Source organism: Pyrus communis, chromosome 16 (genome assembly GCF_041283825.1).
Source record: "Pyrus communis isolate YQ-2024b chromosome 16, ASM4128382v1, whole genome shotgun sequence".
NCBI classification, from domain to species: Eukaryota; Viridiplantae; Streptophyta; class Magnoliopsida; order Rosales; family Rosaceae; genus Pyrus; species Pyrus communis.
Genome location: NC_142580.1, coordinates 29616832 through 29640698, shown reverse-complemented (window position 1 = coordinate 29640698; position 23867 = coordinate 29616832). Strand labels below are relative to the sequence as shown.

At 34.7% G+C, this 23867-nt stretch overlaps 1 protein-coding gene across 1 annotated transcript; it reads left to right on the top strand.

The window, feature by feature from the left end:
• Positions 1-14050: 14050 nt before the first annotated feature.
• LOC137731662 (putative serine/threonine-protein kinase PBL11) lies at positions 14051-20985 on the top strand. The gene is given in 7 exon segments (XM_068470840.2): positions 14051-14267; positions 14510-14967; positions 15770-15905; positions 16377-16510; positions 16633-16756; positions 20389-20714; positions 20716-20985. Coding segments are annotated over 7 exon segments (1329 nt in total). The 5' UTR covers positions 14051-14194; the 3' UTR covers positions 20794-20985.
• The last annotated feature ends 2882 nt before the right edge of the window (positions 20986-23867 follow it).

The following is a 23867-nucleotide window of genomic DNA, read 5'->3' as shown; positions in this document are numbered from 1 at the left end:
TGAATGGAATGAATGCTAGCTAAGGGGTTCTTCTCCACACATGTTATACTTGCATACAAGATTGATTCTCAGTTGGTCTTTCGATAAATTATGAAACTCAACACTCCGGGTTAATTAGGTCCGCTTAAATTAACCGTCAAGTTTTTCTTAAGTTAATGAATTGGATGGGTTAGCGCAACGCAATTCACAACATTCTCCAAAAGTCCTTTACGTGAACAGCACAATAAAGATACAATCAAAGATCATTAAGCATTATGAAAACTATAAGTGTTGACGAGGCATTCGTTACTATGATGAGCATGAAACTCGTGCCAAGAATTCATTTAACACGATTGTTTATAAGCAACCTCCACTACTTGTGAATATAAGTTCATAACGATTAGGTGAAATTCACTTATATTCTAGCGTCATATTTATGCATGAAAATTAAGCGCGCATTCTTAATAAACATTCATAAATAAGTTATCAATCAAACGGTTAAACAAATTGAATCCACAACTTATGAAATTCCAACGAAAGTTAATCAATTCATATTGCAAATATAAACATAGTTTCGAATCACCCCCTAGCTAAAGGGGGTTTTAGTTCCTCATAACTTTGAAATCAAAGAAACACCTAAACATTCCAACAACTCAAACTCGAATTGTATGAACGTTTAGGCACTCTTCTCTTCCATTCCTCATACGTACAAAACAAAGAGAATTGAATTTAAACTTTGAAATCAAAGAAACACCTAAACATTCCAACAACTCAAACTTGAATTGTATGAACGTTTAGGTCCTCTTATCTTCCTCGTTGTTGTAGTACAAGGTCTAAGGTGAGGTTGTGTGATGGTGTGAAGTGTTTTGGAGGGATGGGGAGTGGTTGGAGGGCACGGCACAAAGGGATTGTTTTTGTGCCGTGTGTTGTGTGATTGAATGGATGGAATGGTGGAGTGAATGGATGAATTTCTGTGGTGAATGGAATGAATGAATTGTGGCTGCAATGCATGCTTATTTATAGGTAAATGAGAGGGAACATGACAGCTAGGAATAGGTGGAAATGTGGCTGCAAGTTTGGTGAATGATTATGAGTGAATGCATGTGAATGTGGCTAGGTTGGAAAGCTAGAATTGCATGTGGAGTGTGCTGAAATGTTGATGTGCAATGCACGGCAATGATGCTTGTTGTTGGTGAAAATGTGGCTAAATGGTTTAATTAATGAAAGAATAAAGGGTGCATGTTTGAATGATTAAAGGGACATGTGGGGTGGCTAGAACAAAGGGGGAAGCACATGGAAATGCTGGAAATCTGATGGTAGTAATGCACGGCAAGGTGGAGTGGTTTTGGAAGAAAGGTGGATGAATGTGCATGTGTTGGCTGATTTGTTTGTTGGGAAAACATGTGAGGGAAGGATTATGGTGAATGATGATGAATACATGTGGAAGTGTGGCTGAATTGAAGGATACATGTGGCTGAAATGAAAGGGAAATGCAAAGGGAAAAGCTGGAATTGTTAGTGAAGTGCACGGCATAGAAGTGTTTTGGTGCATGTGGCTGCAATGTTGTGCAATGATGGTGTTTTTGGAGATGAATGTGGCTGCAAGGTGTAAATGATTATGGGTATGATAATTGATAAGTGTATGGTTATGATAAGTGATAAGTGAATGATTGGATTAGTGATAAGTGAATGATATGATAAGTGATAAGTGAATGATATGATAAGTGATAAGTGAATGATAGGTGGTTATGATAGTTTGGTCTTCAATTTCGTCCATCTACTTGGCGTTAAGCATATGCAATCCATTTAATGCCCCAAACTACTCCAAAATGCATCCTTTCGTCAAACACGTTCTATGATCCTGAAAACACACAAAAGAAGCATAAATGACTAAAATAACTAAAGAAACATAACGTAATTGTACGAGAACAAGCCATTTAAGTCGCATGAATATGCTCCTATCAACAAGCTACGACTTTAATGAGCAGCAAGCACCTACTCCTAACAAAATGAAAAGCAGCAAGCGTAACTTGAAGAAGCGAGGCCTTTTCAGAGATAGCCATAGCGTGCCCTGTATAGGGTTCCAAACCTGTGCACCCCTAAACTACAACAAGCTTTGAAGCCCCTACTTATTTTATTTATTTTATGCGATATTTTTAGAAGTCCCTTTCTACAAAACAAACCTTTCTATAATATAAGGGAAGCTCAAATGCTTGAGCGCATTAGAAGTAAGGTTTTCAAATTAAAGTTTACTTGCTTACTTTAAAGAGAAGGGAGAAACTTTAATTTTATTATTGTGGGGGGCTAACAAGCAAGAAAAAGCCCCTTACTATAGATAGGCTAATACCCCTTTACATTATAATAGAAGGCGTTTCTTTCTCAAAGTCAAGTTTCTCGCTTGTTGCTTTAGAAATATTGCAGGTGAATCTTAGCTCCTTCCTTCAGCTGGCTTCGCCCTATCTATTCATCTCTTTTTCCAAATAGATATTTAGGGATCTCTTGTTCATAGATCTTGAATCATAGATCTTGAAACCAGATCATTTCTCAATACATCTATCTATCTATCGATAGAAAGATATAGATCTCTTCTATCTGGCTAGCTTACTAGTTGGTAAAGATGCCACAATTGCTTCTTCAGGAAGAGCTGCAAAGGCGAAGAGTGAATCTAAGCCTAGTAGCTTGGGTCGGGCATGCCCCTTAGGAGGAAAAGTTCAGGTTTTTCAAGTTAGTGAAGCTATTTCATTGTAATTAGACCTAGCAAGAACGTGATTCGGGGCTATATGGAATATATGACAAACGTGGAGTGTTAGAGTATTTTTATTGGTCAGCCATGTCATACAGGCTCGAGTCAAACATCCTTGCTTCAATTTGAACTATCCGGAGAATGCCTTATATATTGTATCAAAAATATATATTATTATATAAAAAAGATGGACAATCAAACTGATTTCTCAATTCAATAGAAGCCCAAAGAGGTGAGGTGAATAGGGTCTCATCCCAAATAACGAGAGATATGTAAAAAGTAGGTCTAATTACTCCTATTCATAATCCCAAATGGAATGTAACGATGTAGGGATCCAGATGTAATCATAGTACCTATTTAGATACGCTCGAATGACCCCTTCTCATAATTAGAATGTATATAACCCTATTTCGGTCTGGTTCGGTATGGAATGAACTTATAACCATGGAATCGACATTGCATGTATGACGCTAGCTAAGCTTGTAATTACTGTAGCTCCTCAATAATCATTTCGATATAAAAGGAAAAAATAAATAAAGATTCATTATAGCGTTCTACCAAGGTGAATGGTTTCATTATCTCAAATGAAGAACATTTCCCACCAAATAACGAGAGATATGTAAAAAGCAGGTCCGATTACGCCTATTCGTAATTCTAAATGGAATGTAACGACGTAGGGATCCAGATGTAAACATAGTACCTATTTAGATACGCTCGAATGACCCATTCTCATAATTAGAATGTATATAACCCTATTATGGTCTGGTCCAACATGAAATGAACTTATAACAATGGAATAAATACTACAGGTACGGTGCTAGTTAAGCTTGTAATTACTGTAGCTCCTCAATAATCGATTCGAAATAAAAGGAAAAACAAAATAAAGATTTTTTATAGCGTTTTACCAAAATGAATGGTTTCATTATCTAAACTAAAGAACATTTCCCACCTAAGGATCAGTCCAATTATACCACTCACAGGTAAATAGCACAATATTTCTTCGTAAATCTTCGCTATTTGAATATGGAACATCGTAACAACGAATAGGAATGAAATGACTATAGCTCCTATATGAACAATAAGGACGCTCGTCTCGCTGAGACCTTCTCTTAAATTCTCAAACCTTCTGTCGTTCCACCCTTGCAAGGGCAGAAAGGGATTGAGGTGGGCTTTACCTTCACTTTTCTCATTGATTTGTTACTAGTTAGACTGATGACAGCAGCACTAGTTACACCTATCTCTTAACAGCTAGGCCCTGATTCACAACCCTAAGTGAAGGGACAATAGCAGACTTTGCCCCATGAAGTAGTTACTTTTCTTGCATTCCGAGTCTATTCTTTTCAAAATATCAAGTCTAGCTTATTATCCGAATTTATATTCCTAAATCTGGAAGATATAATATATATTTGGGATGAGCCGAGCCGATAGGATGAATAAAAAAAGTTCCAAGCTTACTTGATTGATAGGCCTTGAACCAACCCAAATGATTGTCCTAGAATGGCTATTCCTCACAATTGTTCCTTGTGATGCGGTGGCACCATGTCAATTAGGATTTAGGTCGGGTTAGGGATTAATAAATGATTTTTGGGTAAAATACACATAACTACCTCAACTATGGGTTGAACCACAATTTCATACCTCATGTTTAATACATTGCAATGACATGCCTTAACTTATGAATTCGTTACAATATTATACCTCTGTTAAGCTTTCTGTCAATTTGTCGGTTAAATGATGACGTGGTAGGAGCGGGGCCCACTCTTTCACCATGTCATCATTTATCAGCCAAATTATTAATTATTAATTATTAATTTTTTAATAAATAAATAAATTAATTATTACCTGTCAAAGTTGGTCCCTTCTCCAGAATATTTCATTAATAAGTCTTATTGCAACAAACGATGTTGATGTGTTGATAAACCCTATAAATATACAAAATAAAACAGGATTTTTACCAATTTTATGTTTCCAAGAAGAACATAGTTTCCTCATTTCAAATCAAACAAAGTATGATTAGGACCACAATACTAGAATGGTTTTTTTTTTTTTTTTTTTTGTCTTTTCTAATAACTAAAATCGATGGACAAGTACAGGTTTTACTATATTCTATATATTATTTAAAATCTTGTGTTAAAATGGCAGATAGATTACTGTAATCAATTAGCTGAAACAATGCTCATATTTTTTATTTTTTGGTATTATAGTTTGGTTTTTCTTTTCTGCGAGGGTCCCAGAGTACAAAATAATGGGCTTGAAACAGATAAATTAGTCAGCTATCGTATGAATTAAGGTTGTGGTCCACTAACTTTGGGCAATGCGTTTGGTATGGGCAAATGTATGTAGACTATCAAACATCATCTTCTTCTTCTTCTTGTTATCCAGTAAAAAAGACTAATAATTTGGAGTGGTACGTTACGAAGTCGATTAATTAATAAGCTTAATGGCAGTCTGCCGACCAAGTCAAACGTTAAAAGGACATCGTCATGCATGACTACTAATCCACTTATTAAAAGATTTAAGACCCACACTAACAGAAGTTTCTTCACTTCTAAGAATAATAAAGTTGGCTTCCAAATCTCAATCACTATTATTTACCAAGAAAAAGAAGAAGATGGTTCCAACGTTATTAAAATTGTGCATGAATAAGTGCAAGATAACATTTTGAAGTGCTCATAAGACCCCTCTACGGTATGTCGAAAAAAATAGGTATGATATCAATATATTACTTTCACCCAGAAATCAAACTCCTATAATGAGCTAAAAAATTTTGTAATACTATGGCTTTAATATATTAAACTTATAAGTGTGATACTTATAAACTAAAGAGAAACATGTGAAAGAGAGAGAAAAGAGAAGACTTCAAATTACAATATAAAAATAATTGAGTCCTGCTGCTTTTTGCGATGTTTTTCAAGAATTCAACAGCTTACTCTTTCAAATTGTCAAGTGATAAATTATTAAAGTCAAATAGTCAAGATTAATTAGTCGTTGGAGATCAATGAAGCAATTTTTTTTAAGGAAACTTTAACAAAAAGTTCCCGGCAATGTTTATTTTAACGAAAAATTATATTTTTACACTAAAAGATCAATCATGGTACTATTCACTTTACCTTTTATTTTGTCCTTATCGTTAAAACTCAAAGTTTTCAAACCCTTTTAATTAGTTTTCTATTTTTTTTTTTTTTTTAAATCATAAGTTGACTACACCCTCTAAGTTTGTCATTGTGTGCTCATATGGTTTATGCTTATGGTTTCCTTCGAGTACCAAAATAAAATATTTAAAGAAAATCAACTTTGGGCTCATAATAAAGATCTTATTAAAATAAATTCAATGGTCATGCATAGTAAAGCAATAAAAATATAATTACCACCCCAATATTAAAATTATGCATAATCTAATTCTGTAAAAAAGTATAACTCTCCTAACTATTGAACTCACATTATTGTAGGAGTAGTGTATAGGTATTAAACTCAAGTTGTCTGATTCATTTATGTAGGTAATCTCACTCACTCAAATTACTATAGAAGGCCTAAGCTTTTCACATTCGTTTGAAAATTCGAATTAGATTCAAATTTTGTAGGAATCAAACTCCAAATGGGTTGAAATTTTTTGAGTTTTATGGGAGTAGTTTTAATTGAGCAGTTTGATACCTATAAAACAAATGGCCAACTTATTGAAAGAGAAAGAAAAGAGAACAAATAGTAAGGTGGATGTAGACATCGAAATTTCGGTGAAATGTTCACGAACATATTAAAATCTTGACATGTGAGGGCTTACATGGCATGCACCATGTATCTCACAAATCATACACATGACACGTGACTCATCAAAACTGGATGAGTCATCAAGAGTGACACGTGTCAACATTTGGCGGAAATTAATTAAGGAGTTTTCTTTACTAATTCTTTGATTAATTTTAACTTAAATCAAACAAATTAATTGATTTAAAACGCCAAATCAAGGATGGTTGTCACATCCCGGCCCGAGCCCCCACCACATCCCGGGCTCGACTCCACCGCAGCACGATATTGTTCGCTTTGGGTCCCGACCATGCCTTCACAGTTTTTTTTCTAGGAACTCACACGAGAACTTCCCAGTGGGTCACCCATCATGGGATTGCTCTCACGCGAACTCGCTTAACTTCGGAGTTCTGATGGAACCCGAAGCCAGTGAGCTCCCAAAAGGCCTCGTACTATAGGGATGAGAATATACATATAAGGCTTACAGGATCCACTCCCTTGGGCGATGTGGGATGTTACAATGGCCAATTAAGGATGAAATGTGATTGATTTATTTAATTTAAATCGAACATTATTTGATGAAGTCAAATTAGTAACCAAGCCCCAAATCAAGTCTTGGTTTTTTCTTTCATTAATGAAGTCCAAAATCATGACTTGGAGAGCCTATAAATACGAGGCTCCAAGACAAAGGAATCGCCCCCTTAGAAATTGATCCACAAACCCAAACGGTCAAACTCTCAAGCCCCCAATATACGGTAATTGATAATTTTTACTAATTACTCTAAGTATTTGGAGTTTAATGTGTTTGTGATGATTATTGTTATCTTTCTATTGTATTTCTTACAATTTTAATTTAGATGTTATGAAGTGAGATTTGTCTAAAATGATTTGTTAAAATAAAAATGAAAATAAATGTAAATTACCACATGCAAAATCAGCAGTAATCGTTTATGGTAGTCTTCTTTTACGATGTATGACGTATGCTAATTGCCTTCACAATATTACGATACTCAACAAACGCCGTATCAAATATGTATTACGGTACACAGGTATGCCGCACTTATTTTCGTAGTATTACACACTTCATTAACGTCGTATGTAATACCAATTAAGGCGCCCAATGCACGCATTCAAGAGCATTTAGGGCATGTTCTGCTTAAATTATTCACGAATACTAGAATATGTCGTATTTGACAAAACATATATTACAACAAGGGCTTTTACTGCTTGAGGACTCGCGCCATGAATAACCAATTACAGCGGCCTTTATGCGTCGCCAAGGGCCAGTTTTATTTTTTTATTTTTTTATAGTGCGTTGAAATAAATTAATTGAATTGGTCACGTGTATAAGGAATTCAAATCTCATTCATTCAATTAATCACTCAAGAAATAATATCCACCAATTAGTATCCAAAAATTTAAAACAAACACCAAATAAAGAAAACTGTTCAAAACTTAAACCATAAAAACATAAAGAATTCGGCCAATAAGGGGAATCTGGCTAACATAAAGGCCCATGTCTAAAAATCTAATCTTTTGTTGGAGCAAATACCTTTTAAAAGTCAGAAATTTGCATGGTACTATCCTCTGGATTCTCCACTTGAGCAAAATTGGTCTCAATCTTCTGACGACATTGATGATACTCAGCTACAACATGAGCAGAAGCTTGTCAAACGCAAGACCAATGGCCCTTGGAACCACACGATAACACATATCCGCTTCTATGGTGATGGGTGTTTTGCCTTTATTCTTGAAGTGAAGTGAAGCTTCACATCTTGGATCCACTTCAAGTAATTTCTTCTAGAGACTTCTAGAGCGGTAAAGTCGAGTTTGTTCAAATTTGACATGTTGTTGTCACAAAAGGGAACAAGATTGTGGTTAGTGCAATGGAGAAAAAATTATCCATACACAAGGAGTAGACCACTCAAGTTCTATTAAACATATTTTAGTTTAAATTTACATGAAAAAACTTCGGGTTTCATAGGTGCAATGTTTTGAGAAAACTTGGTGTTTTATGAACTTCAAGTTCATGGGTACCTGCAAATAAACGCAATATATACAAAACAATAATATATGCGCAATAGGTAAATTAACGTAGGTATGCAGGGCCTACTCTGTGATATATCAGGGTTTACTGTGTTCAAGAGAAAAATATATATATATATATATATATATATATATATATATATATATACACAATAGGTAAAACCAACGGCGCCATGTCAGCGACCGTGATCTGGGTTCAAAAGTGGTCGAGGCAAGCCATGGGTTCAACGAGAACCCTAAAAGTTTGACAAGGAAAGCTTTCACGACATCAGGATCCAAAATTATGGCTTTTCGAATCAGGTTTATGAAATCCAATGAGATTTCAACGGGAAATCTCATCCACACATCGTCAGAGATGACTGCAAGTTATTGGGACGGCAGGGTTTCACTAGAAAACGAGGACCCTAAGCGGTTAGGCTTGACTGCAGGCGAAGCCTAAATGGTGGCACATGTATGAGAACAGGGATGACACCAAAATGTGTCATTTTGGTTCTGGATCGAGCAGGTCAGCTTGGCTCAATGATGTAAATGACTGCAGGTCGTGGCTCGTTGGTGGCTCAGCTCAAAACCCTAATTTTTTTGTTTGCTTTTTTTTTCTTTTTTTTTTTCGCCTTCACATTCATCAATTTTGACACACCTCGACCCAGGATGTCCACTAGGACTCTAAATCGAGCTATGTTGGTCGACACTTGGAAGGTGAAGAAGCCATAAAGTGTATTGATGTGAAAGATGTGAACAAATTTAAACCTAAAAGTGCCTAAGTACAAGAGTGCGCGGTGAGCGGGTGTGAACCCATTTCACACGTAATAACAGAGCATAAGTATAGTACAGTAAAATAGGGTGAGAATTATACCATTGATGGTAACCATCTATTCCAAGATTTGCCAATAATCCTTGTCGATACGAAAACTCTGCTACTAAAACCTGGAGGGGTGAAAAACAAGGGTGAGTGGGCCTGGAAATAAAGTTTTAATAAAAACCTTTTGAAAACGTTATAACCCCTCACCGTAAAACCTGAATAGTTTCCAGAAAATAATAGTTCTACGTAGGTATAAAAACCAATGCACAAGACCAGCGAAAACTGAGATATGCCATGTCATAATATTTCAGCACTAAAAGATGTAAACCAAATGTGCAACTAATACAAGATAGTATGCTAGTTGGAGCCACCTTGCATGACCTATACAACTGGATCTATAACTCATCAATCTAGACTAGTACACGAGTCGGAGTCACATAGTGTGACCTATATGACAGGCTCGGTATAAATATGTACACTCAAGTGCTACGATCACGTGAAAGCTATGCAATAAATCGCAGGTCACCCAAGAGTCGAAACCACCTATTGTGGTCTGTACGATAGGTTGGCACCAGACTTGGATCCTAGGTGAGCGTGCGGTGTGGGAGGTGAACAATCACGTGAAGGTTGGCCCTGGCTTTAGGCAGGAGCATTAATACCGGAGTGCAGCCATGATGAGCACTCATGAATATATGCATGCTCATATAATTCAACCATTTTAATCACATAATAACTCACTTGAACTTACCTGCACCCCCGTAAGATCATTTGGCATAATCAAAAATCTCATCATATGCAATATTTAAATATAACACCTTTAAATCATGGCATGCTATGCATAACTTAGTTCAAAGCATTCGTGGAAACTATAATGTTTATATATATATATATATATATATATATATATATATATATACACACACACGCGCGCGCGCTATAAAAAGGAAAAATACCCACTCACCTGGAGCCTACGCTACAAGTCCTTAGCATAATATCGAGGCATCATGAATGAACGTCGCCTGCGACTAAGGCCAATTTGACCGAGAAAAGCCCCAATTTCACTAAAACCCGTTGGAACCCTATATTTGTGTGTGCTTTGATTCCTCTTCCATACTCATTCTGACGCCTCAACCAATGATTGGGAATTGTTTCTGAGCTCAATGGGAGTTTTTTATGGTAGGGATCGATGAGATTGCCTTCAGAAATGGTGGATCGCCGCCTAGAGACTCTCGAGTTGCCATTGGAGCCGATGGCTTCGAACTTCATAATTTAGAGACCAATTCCTTCGATTTTTGGGTGGAATGTGAAGAAGGAAGGTCATGGAGTTGGTTCTAGGTGGTTAGGTGATGTAATTCATTGGAAAATCGGCGAAAAACCCTTGAATTCCATGGCTACCATCCGGGTCGGGTCAAAAAAGAAGAAATAGGTCGTGGATCCTGTGCTTCTCCTCTCCCTCATTTCCTTTCCTTTCATGCTCTCCCTATTGGTCACTCTCTCTCATCACTTCACTGACTGGTTTGCAACCGTCTTTATTCCTCCTTTCATTTCCATCACAGCCACACACGTGGCATGACCATTCTTTGCTCCAGAAATTTGGAGCCTTCTTGAAAATGGTCAAATGACCATTTTATCCCTATTTTTACTTGCCCACAACTTATTTGTTATAACTCTGAATTACGTTCCGTTTACGCCCACGCGTTCGTACCACCAAGTACTACACAAATACGCTAAAAGAATAAGTCATATGTTTCTCTAGATGATGGTCAATGGAAATCAAAGTTCCTTGCCTCTAGGGCATTTTCGTCAATTCACACTTTTAAAATTAATAAAAATGTTGAATTAGGGACGGGTTGTCACAAATTCACCATATAATATATGTATAAATAATGCAAACACAATTTAAGCAAAATCTATAATTCGAAACGCATAAAAGTAGGGACATGCATCATGGTGAATGTTTCATGTAATCAATGCTGAAAATATCGACAATTTAGTCCATGTTTTATAAAAATCTAGATTGCATGATGAGAATTGTGAACCAATTTGTAGCAGAAAATACCATTCATATTCCTTAGTGCAGTGTTAGGAGCGTGCTTCATAATGTGTTGTGACCAATTTAATAAACAGATAGATAGGTGCGGTAAAGAGAGAGGATGGAGAGTAGGGTTTAGGGAAATAATAGGATGATATTTCCCTTTGCTAGTGCATTTATTCATGGTAAACCATGAGGATAGAGAAATTTACTCCCCAAATTAAACCAAATCTATTAAGAATTTACACAATCACACAATGTTAAACATTAAATACAACAACCTTATTAGTTTTTTATTTTTTTTAATCCAACAACCTTAAAAGAATTGAGTTTGTGATGAGTGAAAATAAGAATGTGAAAATTATTATCCTTCAAGTATTTTCTATTTTTTATAGGGTTGGTTTGGTATGGGATACAGAACCGAAAAACATATCTCGATTCTCAAACCGAAATTTTTGGGAATCCCAATTTCAAGACCAATCCTAAACCAAATTTTCGGGAATCCCAAAATAGTTTCTGGATTTCGGGACAAATTGGGATTAAATTTTGATTTTGGGCTTTTGGGCTATTGGGCTGAAACTTGACATATTAGGCTTTTGGGCTAAAATTTAACCTTTTATATTGAAATTGTCAGCCCAATTTCGTTAATACCAATCTGTCATACATACAAATATGTCATATGTGTGTTTGTGCAATCTATTTTGAGCCTTTAACTTCATACCCACATAATAAAAAATGAAGACTCAGAAGCCAATGCAATTTATTTTGGGCCACCAATTGCTCTACCCACATAATAAACAATGAAGACTCATAAGCCATAGAATTTCAAATGTGATTATGCAAACAAGAAGGAAGGGAGAGAAAAAATCTATCCAAGAACATATTATCAAACATATAACTTATACAAGTTTTCAATTACCTACTAGCACTAAAATTTTCAATAAAGATACCATAAAACATTAGAAGTTTCAGCAAAAGTTTCAACTTCCAAGAATCAAAACTTCGGAGCCATGTACATCATTGTTTAAGCATAATGCAACAGCAACTGGACTACACTAGACTGCTCAACTCCCATTACATATCTTCTACTTCATGACCCTCAAAACAAGAACTTGGCAACACAAACTCAGCACAACTATTATGCAAAATAACAAAATCTAGGGCTCCAATTCACCTAAGCACAATTCTTTTCAATGTTAATTCAACCACATCAGCAACAAAAATGCAAGAACTCTTCTTAATTTTTCGATGTAATTATCGAACATATATCATATACACAATCTGAAATATCCTTCTCCACGTCCGGATATATACTTAGCATTAACATCAAATCTTAATTTTCCATAACCAAACAAGAAGCTAAATCAAATAATGGACCAAAAAAAAGTTGAGTTTGAGAGATGATTTGTGACATATTGGATCTTTAACCTCATGTTCAAGTTTCATCGATCTCTTTCTTTACTCTGCTTGGTAAAGGCTAATTGTATAAACCATAAATCATCAACCTCCATATCAGTATCTTCCAAGTGCTAAAGTTCACAAACCATAATCTAGAATTTGAACCCTAAATTAATTCCAAAATTTACCTGATTTGGGGGAGAATCAGTGCACAATGCACTGGAATCTGGATGAAGAAGTCGAGAGAAAGAAAGATCAAAAAGGTGAGCGGCACCGGTGACCATGGCTCTGCCTCTGTGTCATGAAGGAAGGCTCATCCACATTGAGGGATGAGAAGTTGAGAGAGAGATATTAGAGAGGTGATAGGTCAGTCGAGAGAGAGGTGAGTCATTTGTGTGATGTGGGTGTGGCCGGATTCGAAGATGGAGAGAGATCGGCGAGGAGGGTGATAAAGTGAGGTCAAGTCGAGAGATAGAGAGAGAGAATGTGACTGAGTTCTGAGGGTTTGATTTGTATTCAATGGTTAAGATTAAATCTCAACCAAATCCAATGGCTGTTACAATTCCAAATATATATATATATATATATATAATTAAATAATATATATTTTTTATTTCAGTTCGATTCGGGATTACCGAATGAATGAAAATATGAGACCGATTCCAGTACCGAAATTTCAGGATTGGTTCGGTATTAGGTACCGAAATTTTTGGGATTTTCGATTTGGTTTGGTTTGGAATATTTAGCATCTTTTTCCACCTCTAATTTTTTATGACCATATCAGATATAAAAAAAATGCTACTCTTATCATATTTGTATCATATTTCTAATAGAAATGTGATCTATATCTATTGGTGGCCCTTATCTCTATTAAAGAGTTGGTACAAATATTATATAAAAAATGTGATAAGTATATCTCTACTCATTAGATACTGTAGACATTGTTGATTAATCCCGATCGACAACGGGCCCAATGAATGAAGAAATTGAGGTACAGTGATTGGTCTGCGTGACTCTGCCATTGACCTGCATAACGTATAATTCCACCAGTTTATCATGCGGTCTTAATTCTCTAATAACCTGAGCTTTCATTCCAATTTTTTAGAAATATATATAACCTTTTATCCCTCAATACTCTGTAAATAATATTCGTTGTGTATAAAAATACTAACGCATCTGTCTCTGTGTGTGTGTAAAAGTCCAAAGAAAAAGTCCCACATACATACATAGTACGTACATAACAAGCTGTATAGGTAGCCAGTCTTTTCTTGCTTTGGCTATTTCCTTGTTGCTTCTCCCACTCTTTCCAGGAACTTGGAGACAGACACCAGACGACCGCATCAACATATATCTGGATCAAATTAAGTAGCTACCTCCTCTAGTTGGGTACACTTGAAGGTCAACGTGCCTTCGATCAGAGAGATTGAGAGTAATTATCAGTCGATCGCTCGCTCGCCATGGGAAACTGTTACGGATCTCCAGTGACTAATAATCATAGCCCATCATCTACAACCAAGCTGCCTACCCCAGGTATATGTATATGTGTGTATGTGTGTGTGTGTACATGCATATTTACTACTACTATTCCCCTCCAAAGTAATTCTTCAATTGCTTCCTTCTTTGTTTTATGTTTGGTTGCCATGAAAAATTGTTTGGTTTCCACTTTAAGTGCTTATTAACGCGAATTTATTTAAGAGGATTTATTTACATGCACGTTTATAAACATATATATATATATATATATATATATATATATATATATATATTTGCAGTGGCATCGAGATACGAAAACAAGAAAAATGGATTCGTTGGAAAAAGTGTGACCAGAACCACAAAAGTTGCCAGGAATATTAGTGGCAAAAGAAATACTGGTGGAACAACGGAGAGAAGTGAAAGAAAGGCACAAGTGATATTAAGCAAAAGCAGCAGCAGAAATAATTATACTGAAGCAGCTGGAGGTGTGGCTCCTCCTCCTCCTCCTCCTGATACGGCAGCTACAGCTGCTCCAATCGAAAGTATACCAAGGTTGAAAGAGTTCACGTTAGCAGAGCTGAAGAAGTGTACTCAAAATTTCCGACCAGATACAATACTAGGAGAGGGAGGTTTCGGAAGGGTTTTCAAGGGCTGGGTCGATGCCTCAACGTATGCCCCATCAAGGGGAGGCGTCGGCTTGGCCGTCGCAGTCAAGAAGTCCAGCTCAGATAGCTATCAAGGTCACCAAGAATGGCAGGCAAGTAATTTTATTTTATTTTTTATTTAGCTAGGGTGTAGCGATAGATAGTAATATAATGCACACTTTTTTTTTTTTTTGGAAATTACTTATGCACATATTTATATACACAATATTTTTGGATACTAGCTAAACGCTTACTTTTGCCGGCCGAGTAAAATTAATTTGCATGATATTAATATATTATATATGCGTGTGTGTGTGTGTGTGTGTGTAACTTGACATGATCATATGCTTAGTATTATTTAGTATGGCTTAATTAAGCATATGGCAGGCACCAAACATTTGAGTTAATTGTTTCTCTTCATGGTAGACATGGCCTGAACCATTAGGCACATGATGTCATTGTTACTAAAATCATTTCAATTTTAAGTTTTGGAAATTTGTTTGGCAATTATTTTCATTTAAAAAAAATATCTCAAAATTAAAATCAAACCAAATTTTGAAAACTCACAAAATTTTCAGTTCTCTGTTAAAAAAAATTACAAACAAATTTTCAATTTTTCAAAAAATAAAAAACAAAAAACAAAAATAAAATGGTTATCAAATGCCTCTAGCTAACACAGAAAAAATGATTCCAATAATCAAAAAATGGGTAATGTATATAGTGGATCGAGCACGTATGGCTTCCGTGATTGCATACGTCAATTTTTAAGGTAGCAGTAGTACTAGTGGGTGATGAATCATGATTAGCTTGGTCTTGGTCTTCCATTCATAAACACAAAATATATATTAGCATTTGCATGAAAATATATAAATTATTAGCAGAGACTGATAAATAGTTAAGTTGGTATATATGCAGGCGGAGGTGAATTTCTTGGGGAAGTGTCGTCATCCAAACCTCGTTAGGCTGCTGGGACATTGCTGCGAAGAAAACCAATTCCTTCTCGTCTACGAATATATGCAGAAAGGCAGCTTGGAAAACCACCTTTTCAGAAGTAAGATTAATATATATATATATATATAACCAACCATATGATGTGTTAAAAATATGAAATAAGTATGTTAATCAACACTTAAATAATAATTAATCACTAATAACCACATCATATAATTTACAAAATTTAATCTAAATAGTTGGTCTCGCTAGCATTATCTTACACATTTACTAGTTAATAAAATGCCGTAATCGCGTGCATCTTTTTTTTTGTCTACTCATTCTTCGTATGGAAAGTCAAAAAGTAGGCAGTAAAGATGACAAATGGGTTATGCTCTAGGAAAATCAAATTTGAAAACTAAATTTGCAAATTGAATGATGTGTCACTAATAAGAATAAGCATGTTTATCAGCGTATAAATAATAAATCAATCATCAACTTCTATGTCCTTTAGTTTTCAAAAATTTGTTTACAATTTTAGTCTCTCTAACATTACTTATAACAAATTAACAAGAGAATGATAATTGTACAGAAGGTCAAGAACCACTTCCATGGGAAATAAGACTAAAGATAGCAATTGGAGCTGCAAGAGGCCTTGCTTATCTGCACAACTCAGAAAAAGTCATTTACCGTGACTTTAAGGCCTCCAATATTTTGCTGGATCCGGTACGTGTATAGAGAATGAAACATGACTTTTGAAATTGACATTTTTAAACACTCTTGATTTTTTTGTTTTCTTTCTTTTCCTTTTTATTGACGTTTTTTTTCATGGAAATTTTGTTTTCTAGGCCTACAATGCGAAACTTTCAGATTTTGGGCTGGTAAAGATGGGGCCTATGAATGGAAACTCCCACGTAACCACACGTATTATTGGAACTTACGGATACGCAGCTCCAGAATATGTCGCAACTGGTAAACACAATTTTTAACACAAATGCATTTTTGAATAAACTGAAAATATTTTCTTGCACTCTGCTCATTGAAAGTTTTTCCTTATGTTTACACTGGAATGCGTGATAGCTTTTATTAAATGCAAATAACAACTCACTAAATTTTTCGTTCTTTATTTTAACTCATTCTACCTTATAATCTATTGTGTAAATTTCAACATTTTATTGTGGTGTTTTATTTGGACATTGCTACCAAGTCCTCCACCAAATTATAATTAACTTGACCAAACATTTAACTATTTCTTTATACAGCTGATTATTTTGAAAATACAATAAAAGTAGTTCCCATGTAGTTTCCAATCCACATAAATAGTGACATGAGTCCAATCATTAATATGTCTAGTCTAATTATAGAACTCTAAACTCGAATCCGGATCCTCTTTACGAGGGTCCAGGGATCCGTGAATCGTGTCCGTTTATCGTATATCGAACGATTAGAAATCATTTTAAATATTTTTATTTAAAATTAAACACAAACAGTATCTGATAAAAACTAACCGCACGATTTACAATGAACAGACACGATTCACTGATCTCTAGGATCCTCACCAAAAGGATCCGGAGAGGATCCTGTTGGCTCTAAACTCTTCATTCTATTCATAAATCTAGTGGCTTGTTTACTAATCCATAATTAAAATGGAAGGAACTTTGAAGAGAAATTGAACTGATGAGGAGTTGGAAAGAGAGGAGTCGGAATTGGATTATGTTGAAGTTGTTTATTAAAAAAAAAACCTTCTGTAATCAGAATAAAATTCGTATAGATTACATATAAACTATTTACTAATTCACTTAAATTGGAATGAAAATCAATATAAGTACTAAAATGCTTAGTTGAAATATTTTATTTTATATAATACTTTCTTGTTGAATTTTATATACTAACTAATAGAAGGAAAAAAAAAGTTAGATGCTTCTATTCATTAAATATTAAACGCACTAAAATTTAATTTTTTTAATTTTATTTAACAAGAATTAAAATTTTATAGTAAATTGCGTAGCAGTTAGTGGTGTTGGGTTAATGTGAATGGCAATTTTGGAATTTTAGAAATAAGTGATGGTATAATGGGAGGGAAATGTCCATTTCGGATTCCTCAACAACCCGAAATTCAAATATCACCCAAATGTAAGGAATTCAATTCTCCCCATTTTGGAGTTGGATTCCGAACTTCGCATGGGTCCGACCAACTTTTTCATTCTCCAATATTCGGTAAACATTGAAGTATTTCGTAATCGGAATTCAATTATGTATTTTGATTCCGATTACCTTTAGGTCGTGTCATAGATTCATTATTGATTATAGACTTGTTAGATTATGGGTGAGGTAGATTTTTCTTCACTAATGTTGTTGTCTATTTGTGTTATAACATGTAATACATTACGTTGGACACACTAAAAAATTCTCCGTAGTTAGTGTATCAAAGCACATAATAATAGTTAGCCAAAAAACGCACATAATAATTTTCGTGTTAACTGAAAATTACTTTTGTTAAATAGAAACCTTAAAATTACTTACGTTACTCTCCTAAAAGAAAACTTAGAATTTCGTAAGCAAGCACGCCCTCTACAAGCTATTTGATTTGCACAAACAATCAAAAATTCCCACTTTCATATTTAGCCAATAGCACATTGAGATACCACGTGGAATTGATAAAGTCAACAAGAGGTTCATATATGCAATTAGAAAGCCTTTAAGATAAAGGATCCCTATTTTTTTTTTAATAGGGATTAGTTGTGGGGTCCACACCACATCATATTTTAATGATCCGAACTATTCATTTTTCAAGTTATACCTTATAGATCATTCTTGCAAAATATTAGCCAAATCGGAAATATTTAAGACATCTAAGTAGGTTCAAAGAAATACACGAATACTTTGTTATATAAGTGTTTGGGCCCAAAATAAATTTTTAGAGTCAACAATAAGAAACAATGAAATTTGATCTTGATAATTAAATAGACATATGGTTTCGGATTGAATTAAATTTTTCCAAGGATAATCTATGAATCGAGACTAACAAAATAGACGATTAGATTGTTGAAATTCGATGTGGAGTGGGCCCGACACCTAATCTCATTTTTTTTCAAAAAATGGAAATCGCTTTGTATAAAGGGCATGTATGCAATTATACACAATTAGACTAGTAAAAGATATGTAAAACATATTTACATTATAACATATATAATGGTATGGTTTGGTCTTTGGGATCTACACTACTTGCCTTCCTTGCTATTTTTTATTTTTTTAATAAACGATATTATCTACATTATGAGAGAGGGGGTAGGCTAAGTTTCACAATAGGCTAGCAATAATGTGGTTCAAATTCGCCTTTAATTATAATCAAACCTAAGACTTCTCACTTACAAGTAAAGAAGAATACTAGATCGTAGTATTAAGTGACAAAATTTATATATATTTAATATAATTATTCTCTTAACAGTTAGATATAGTCTTCTTATTTATATATATTCACATGAATAGAGATCAATCATACAACTTTTTCTTAGTTATCATTGAGTGTTGTTTTTATTTTGGAGTTTAATTATGTGAACTGTAGCCTACATCCAACAAATTCCAACTTGGAATCTTTTCAAATTTTCGGGAGGAGAATAACACTAAATCGAAAACCAATGGGTTAAATTAGATAATCCATTGTTTGATCGATCACATCAAATTTCAAAATCACTCTTTTGTTAGTATACCCAGCTTTACTCGGACCTATTGATGTTTAAATGGTGGGTTTCTTTTTATACTTTTGGTTAAGCGGGAAAAGGAGAGAAACTCTAGGCTGGCTTTGGACTTGGTCAACAATAGACGATTTCCACATGCTATAATAATAATAATACTTTTATACTATATTTGAACGAGAGAAATAAACGTAAAATTTAGATAAAAATAAGAATTTATAAATATACATGTATCAATTATCTTATTTGGATTCATAAATTTAGAAATTTAGAATTTCCATGTGGAAAAAAACTTGGAATTTGGGACCTCCATTTCCAAGTTTAAATTCCATGTAAATATGTCATTTCCCAGTTTCTATGATTGAGAGTTTAAAAATAACAAATTTCTTATTTAATTCCACTGTTCTTTTAAGTTAATCAAACAAGAAAATTTACAAATTCTAAAAAATAAAATTCTATCATTTTAATTTCTGTTATTTTAAAATTGCTTAGTAATCTTAAATTTCTTTATCCAAACATAGTGTTAAAGATATATTTAGACTTTGGTGATGGTGATCTCTTTCTTCTTGCACTTATGGCCAAGGATGATTCTTGCATTTGGTGACTTGACTTCCAATTTATTTTTTAAGCTACTATATATATTTATATATCGGACTCTAACCCCCTCTGTATGTATATGTCACGACATTGTCAACCTATACCTTAATTAACATTACTTAAATATCCCCCAGTTTGACAATTTCCTGAATAAAAGAGTAGACTAATTACAGATGAAACATTCAAAAGTATATAAACGTATTCAAATTCCAAAATATTTAATTCAAGATTGTGTACGTTAATTACCTTAGTTGATAACTAGCTACAATTAAAAGTGAAGATTTTCCAAACACTAAACATGCATGCATGCAGGGCACTTGTACGTAAAGAGCGATGTTTACGGTTTCGGCGTTGTATTACTGGAGATGCTAACGGGATTACGGGCACTTGACAGTAATCGGCCATCTCGCGAGCACAGTTTGGTAGACTGGGTGAGTCCGTTGCTTCACAAGAAAAAGGAGCTGAAGAAGATAATGGACCCAGGGCTTGGAGATGAATACTCCTTAAAAGGTGCCTGCCAAGCAGCTGAGCTTATTCTGAAATGCCTAGAACCTGATCCTAAAATCAGACCATCCATGCAAGAGGTTTTGATGGTTCTGGAAAAGATAAACGACATTAAGGATCAGAAACCAAAAAACAAGAAAGGCCAATGAGAGACGACATGATCAGGAATCATCCTCTTCACCACATTATAACCACCATGCTAGTACTAGCTAGCAATACTTCTCCACATCACCGAAAGGATTCCCAACCTCGTTTTACCCAATCCAAATTTGCACCCCTTGATTGTTTTCCTACTATTGTATTTATCGATCTACTTTTTATTATTTCAACTTTTGATGTACGTTAATATATATAAGTAAACAAATAGTTTGCAATCAATTTATTCCTCACCCGTTAGTGTAAAAATATCGATGAATTTAAAAGTGTTGCAGTCCTAATTGTTTAGGAATGTGGTCGTATAAATCCTATTATGTCTTGAGATATTCTTGTGGGATTCTACCATATCTCTTAGATTAAATATTATCATCATATTAGAGTTGTAATCCTATTGCGGTACGAAATTTACCTTTCCTACTATAAATAAAGGCACAATGAGTGACAGAACACACACCTCACAATCACACATGCATATTTCTCTTCTCTCGTTGTTGTGCCACACCCCTCTCTCTTTATCCTATATATTATTCAGTTAAATAGGCCTACAACAAAAAGTGTATTGTTGATGAATTTATTTCAGCTCCTTTAACCCACTGGGCCTTAAAATCAATTTGGGCTTTGAGTAATTAAATGAAATGTTCAACGCAACCAACTAAGCCTGTTTCCTCTCTTATTGAGCTAATTACAAAACGAAGCCCAAACACATATCAAAAGAAAAGTGGGCAACAACTATTCCATATTCCACATACATATATGAGTTATTTTGTTGCTTTCACATTCGAAATTAAAGTCCTTGCTTTCACGTCTGAATAAGCTCACATTTTATTGCTTTATTATTCTGACATCATCGTTGTCACCACTGGAAATGTACAAGTCCACAATACGGATATGCGCACTCAGAAGCACAAGAGCCCATCCCCCATCCCACTACTTGAATCCATTACCCGACTCATGTTTGTGGGCTGGAGATGATTTTGTTGGATTTCAGGGATTGAATCACCTAATTGATAATTTGATAGGGTAAGGGATGGAGTGGAATTGCTTTAAGGGACCTCTACTTTTGATTTTGGACGGACCAAACAAATAAGATATAAAATAAGAAAATAGAAAAAAATGATCTATTTTTTTAATCTTGGGACAAAAATAAGATTTTTCGAATATGTACACAGTATGCACAACAATCGGACAGAAATATGATTTTTCCTAACCTTGAAATGACCAAATTGCCCTCATCTATAAATGGGTTATTTCCTCCCGTTTTTAGATCTCTCTCTCTACTCTCTCTCTCTCTCTCTCTAAAATTGATATTTATCGACTGTTATTAGATAAGTGAAAGATAATGGAAAATCCAGTTAGAAGATTTGATTTATTTGGAGACTCTTTGTGTTTGCTGAATGGACCTTTTGGGAAATGAACACATTTATGTGCTTATAGTTGCAGATTGGAGATTTCTTCCTCAAATCATCATCTTCTTCCCCAAATTCAAAATCTCATTCAAAACTCATCTGGGTCAAAACCAATCTGCATAAAAAAAAATTTCAAATGTCGAACAAAATCCATTATGAAAAACTAAAGACACCATTTTTTTTTCTGTTGCAATCTTTTTTTCTCCTCTGCCAATGAATGCCTTCTCCCTCTAAGTTCGAAGAAAATCCCAAAGTTGTTATCTGTATCAATACGTGCAACGACATCGGTTTTGTTATGGACGTACGTCATGCAATTAACGACGTTGGAGGGATATGTGGGTGGCTAGATTCTAGAAATCCTTTAAAGATCTGTATTTCACAAATCTAACTTGAACCAAAATTCTGGGAATCCCATTAAAAATCATTTATTTCCATTGTCATGCACACGACATGCACATGATATGCTCACATATCTGAGCTAACTCAAAAACCCAGAGCTCATAGCTCTTTCTTCAAAATCAGAAAAATGATGTCATCACATGTGACGTCATCACCATATACACTATTGCACATCATATATACAATACATGCACATGATATGCACAGAACTGAAGATTGAGCAACGAGCTGCTTTTCGCATTAATAAGAAACTTTAATGGTAACCTGTTGGTATATTGGATACAATTAAAACATAATTGTTACGTATATAAGGTTACAATGGCAGTTTGAAAAGTCTTGTTACGTATATCAGTCATCGCTTAATTGTGCACATGGAAAACATGATACTCGTTGTCGTTATTTCATGGACATTCATGACCCTTAACGTCTTCTAATTTTGTCTTCCGCCGAGGCCAACTAGGTTGTGGTCATACTTGCTAAATTCTAGGGCACAACATAAGTGCATCATAACTAGTGAACATTCATGCTTCTCATATTAAGATGTAGTAATGCACGTTACTGAAAATTTTTCACAAATTTCTGCAATGGAACACTTGAACCAGAAATTGTTGCTGGAAAAAATGGAACTTTTCGGCCAAAACATAAAATATGGTACAAACGTCATATCTTTAAGGATTGAAGAATTTGTTGTGTTTGGTTATGGAAGAATAACACACATAGCTCACAAATCTGAGTTCAAACCTGAAAACCCTGACCTCACTCTTCTCACCTCTCTTTCACATCCATTTGTTTGAAATCAGAGGTATGAAGTCAACCCAAAACCCAGAAACGCAGAGCTTTCTCAACATCCCTATCTTCCAAATGAGAAAAGTGATACAATGAGCTGATGATTTTTAGTATTTATATGTGGGTATTTTAGTCATTTTGATTTTGCGCATGTGTGTATGGCTTGTGCATGGTCGATTTGTCCTATTTCTGTCCAAGATTAAGAAAATGGGCCATTTTTTTGTCTATTTCCCAGTTATGCATAAACGATCAAATTTAAATGGCAGATAAACTTTGACACAGTCCCTATCCACTAATACTCTTTTTTCAAAGTTTTGTGACTTTTTACAGCTCATATTAGTATTAATGTATTTTCATGTCAATAAATAAGCTTGAGATTTTAGATATTATTCTCTCAAAGTTAAGCAAATTATCTAAGACAATACGAGATAATAAGTGTTAAATAACACAAAGGGTAAACTAAAAATAAAGGGATACTTTGGATGCGGTTCCTAGCTATCAATATTCTTTGATTGAAACCTTGACTATTTTTAGTTTTTG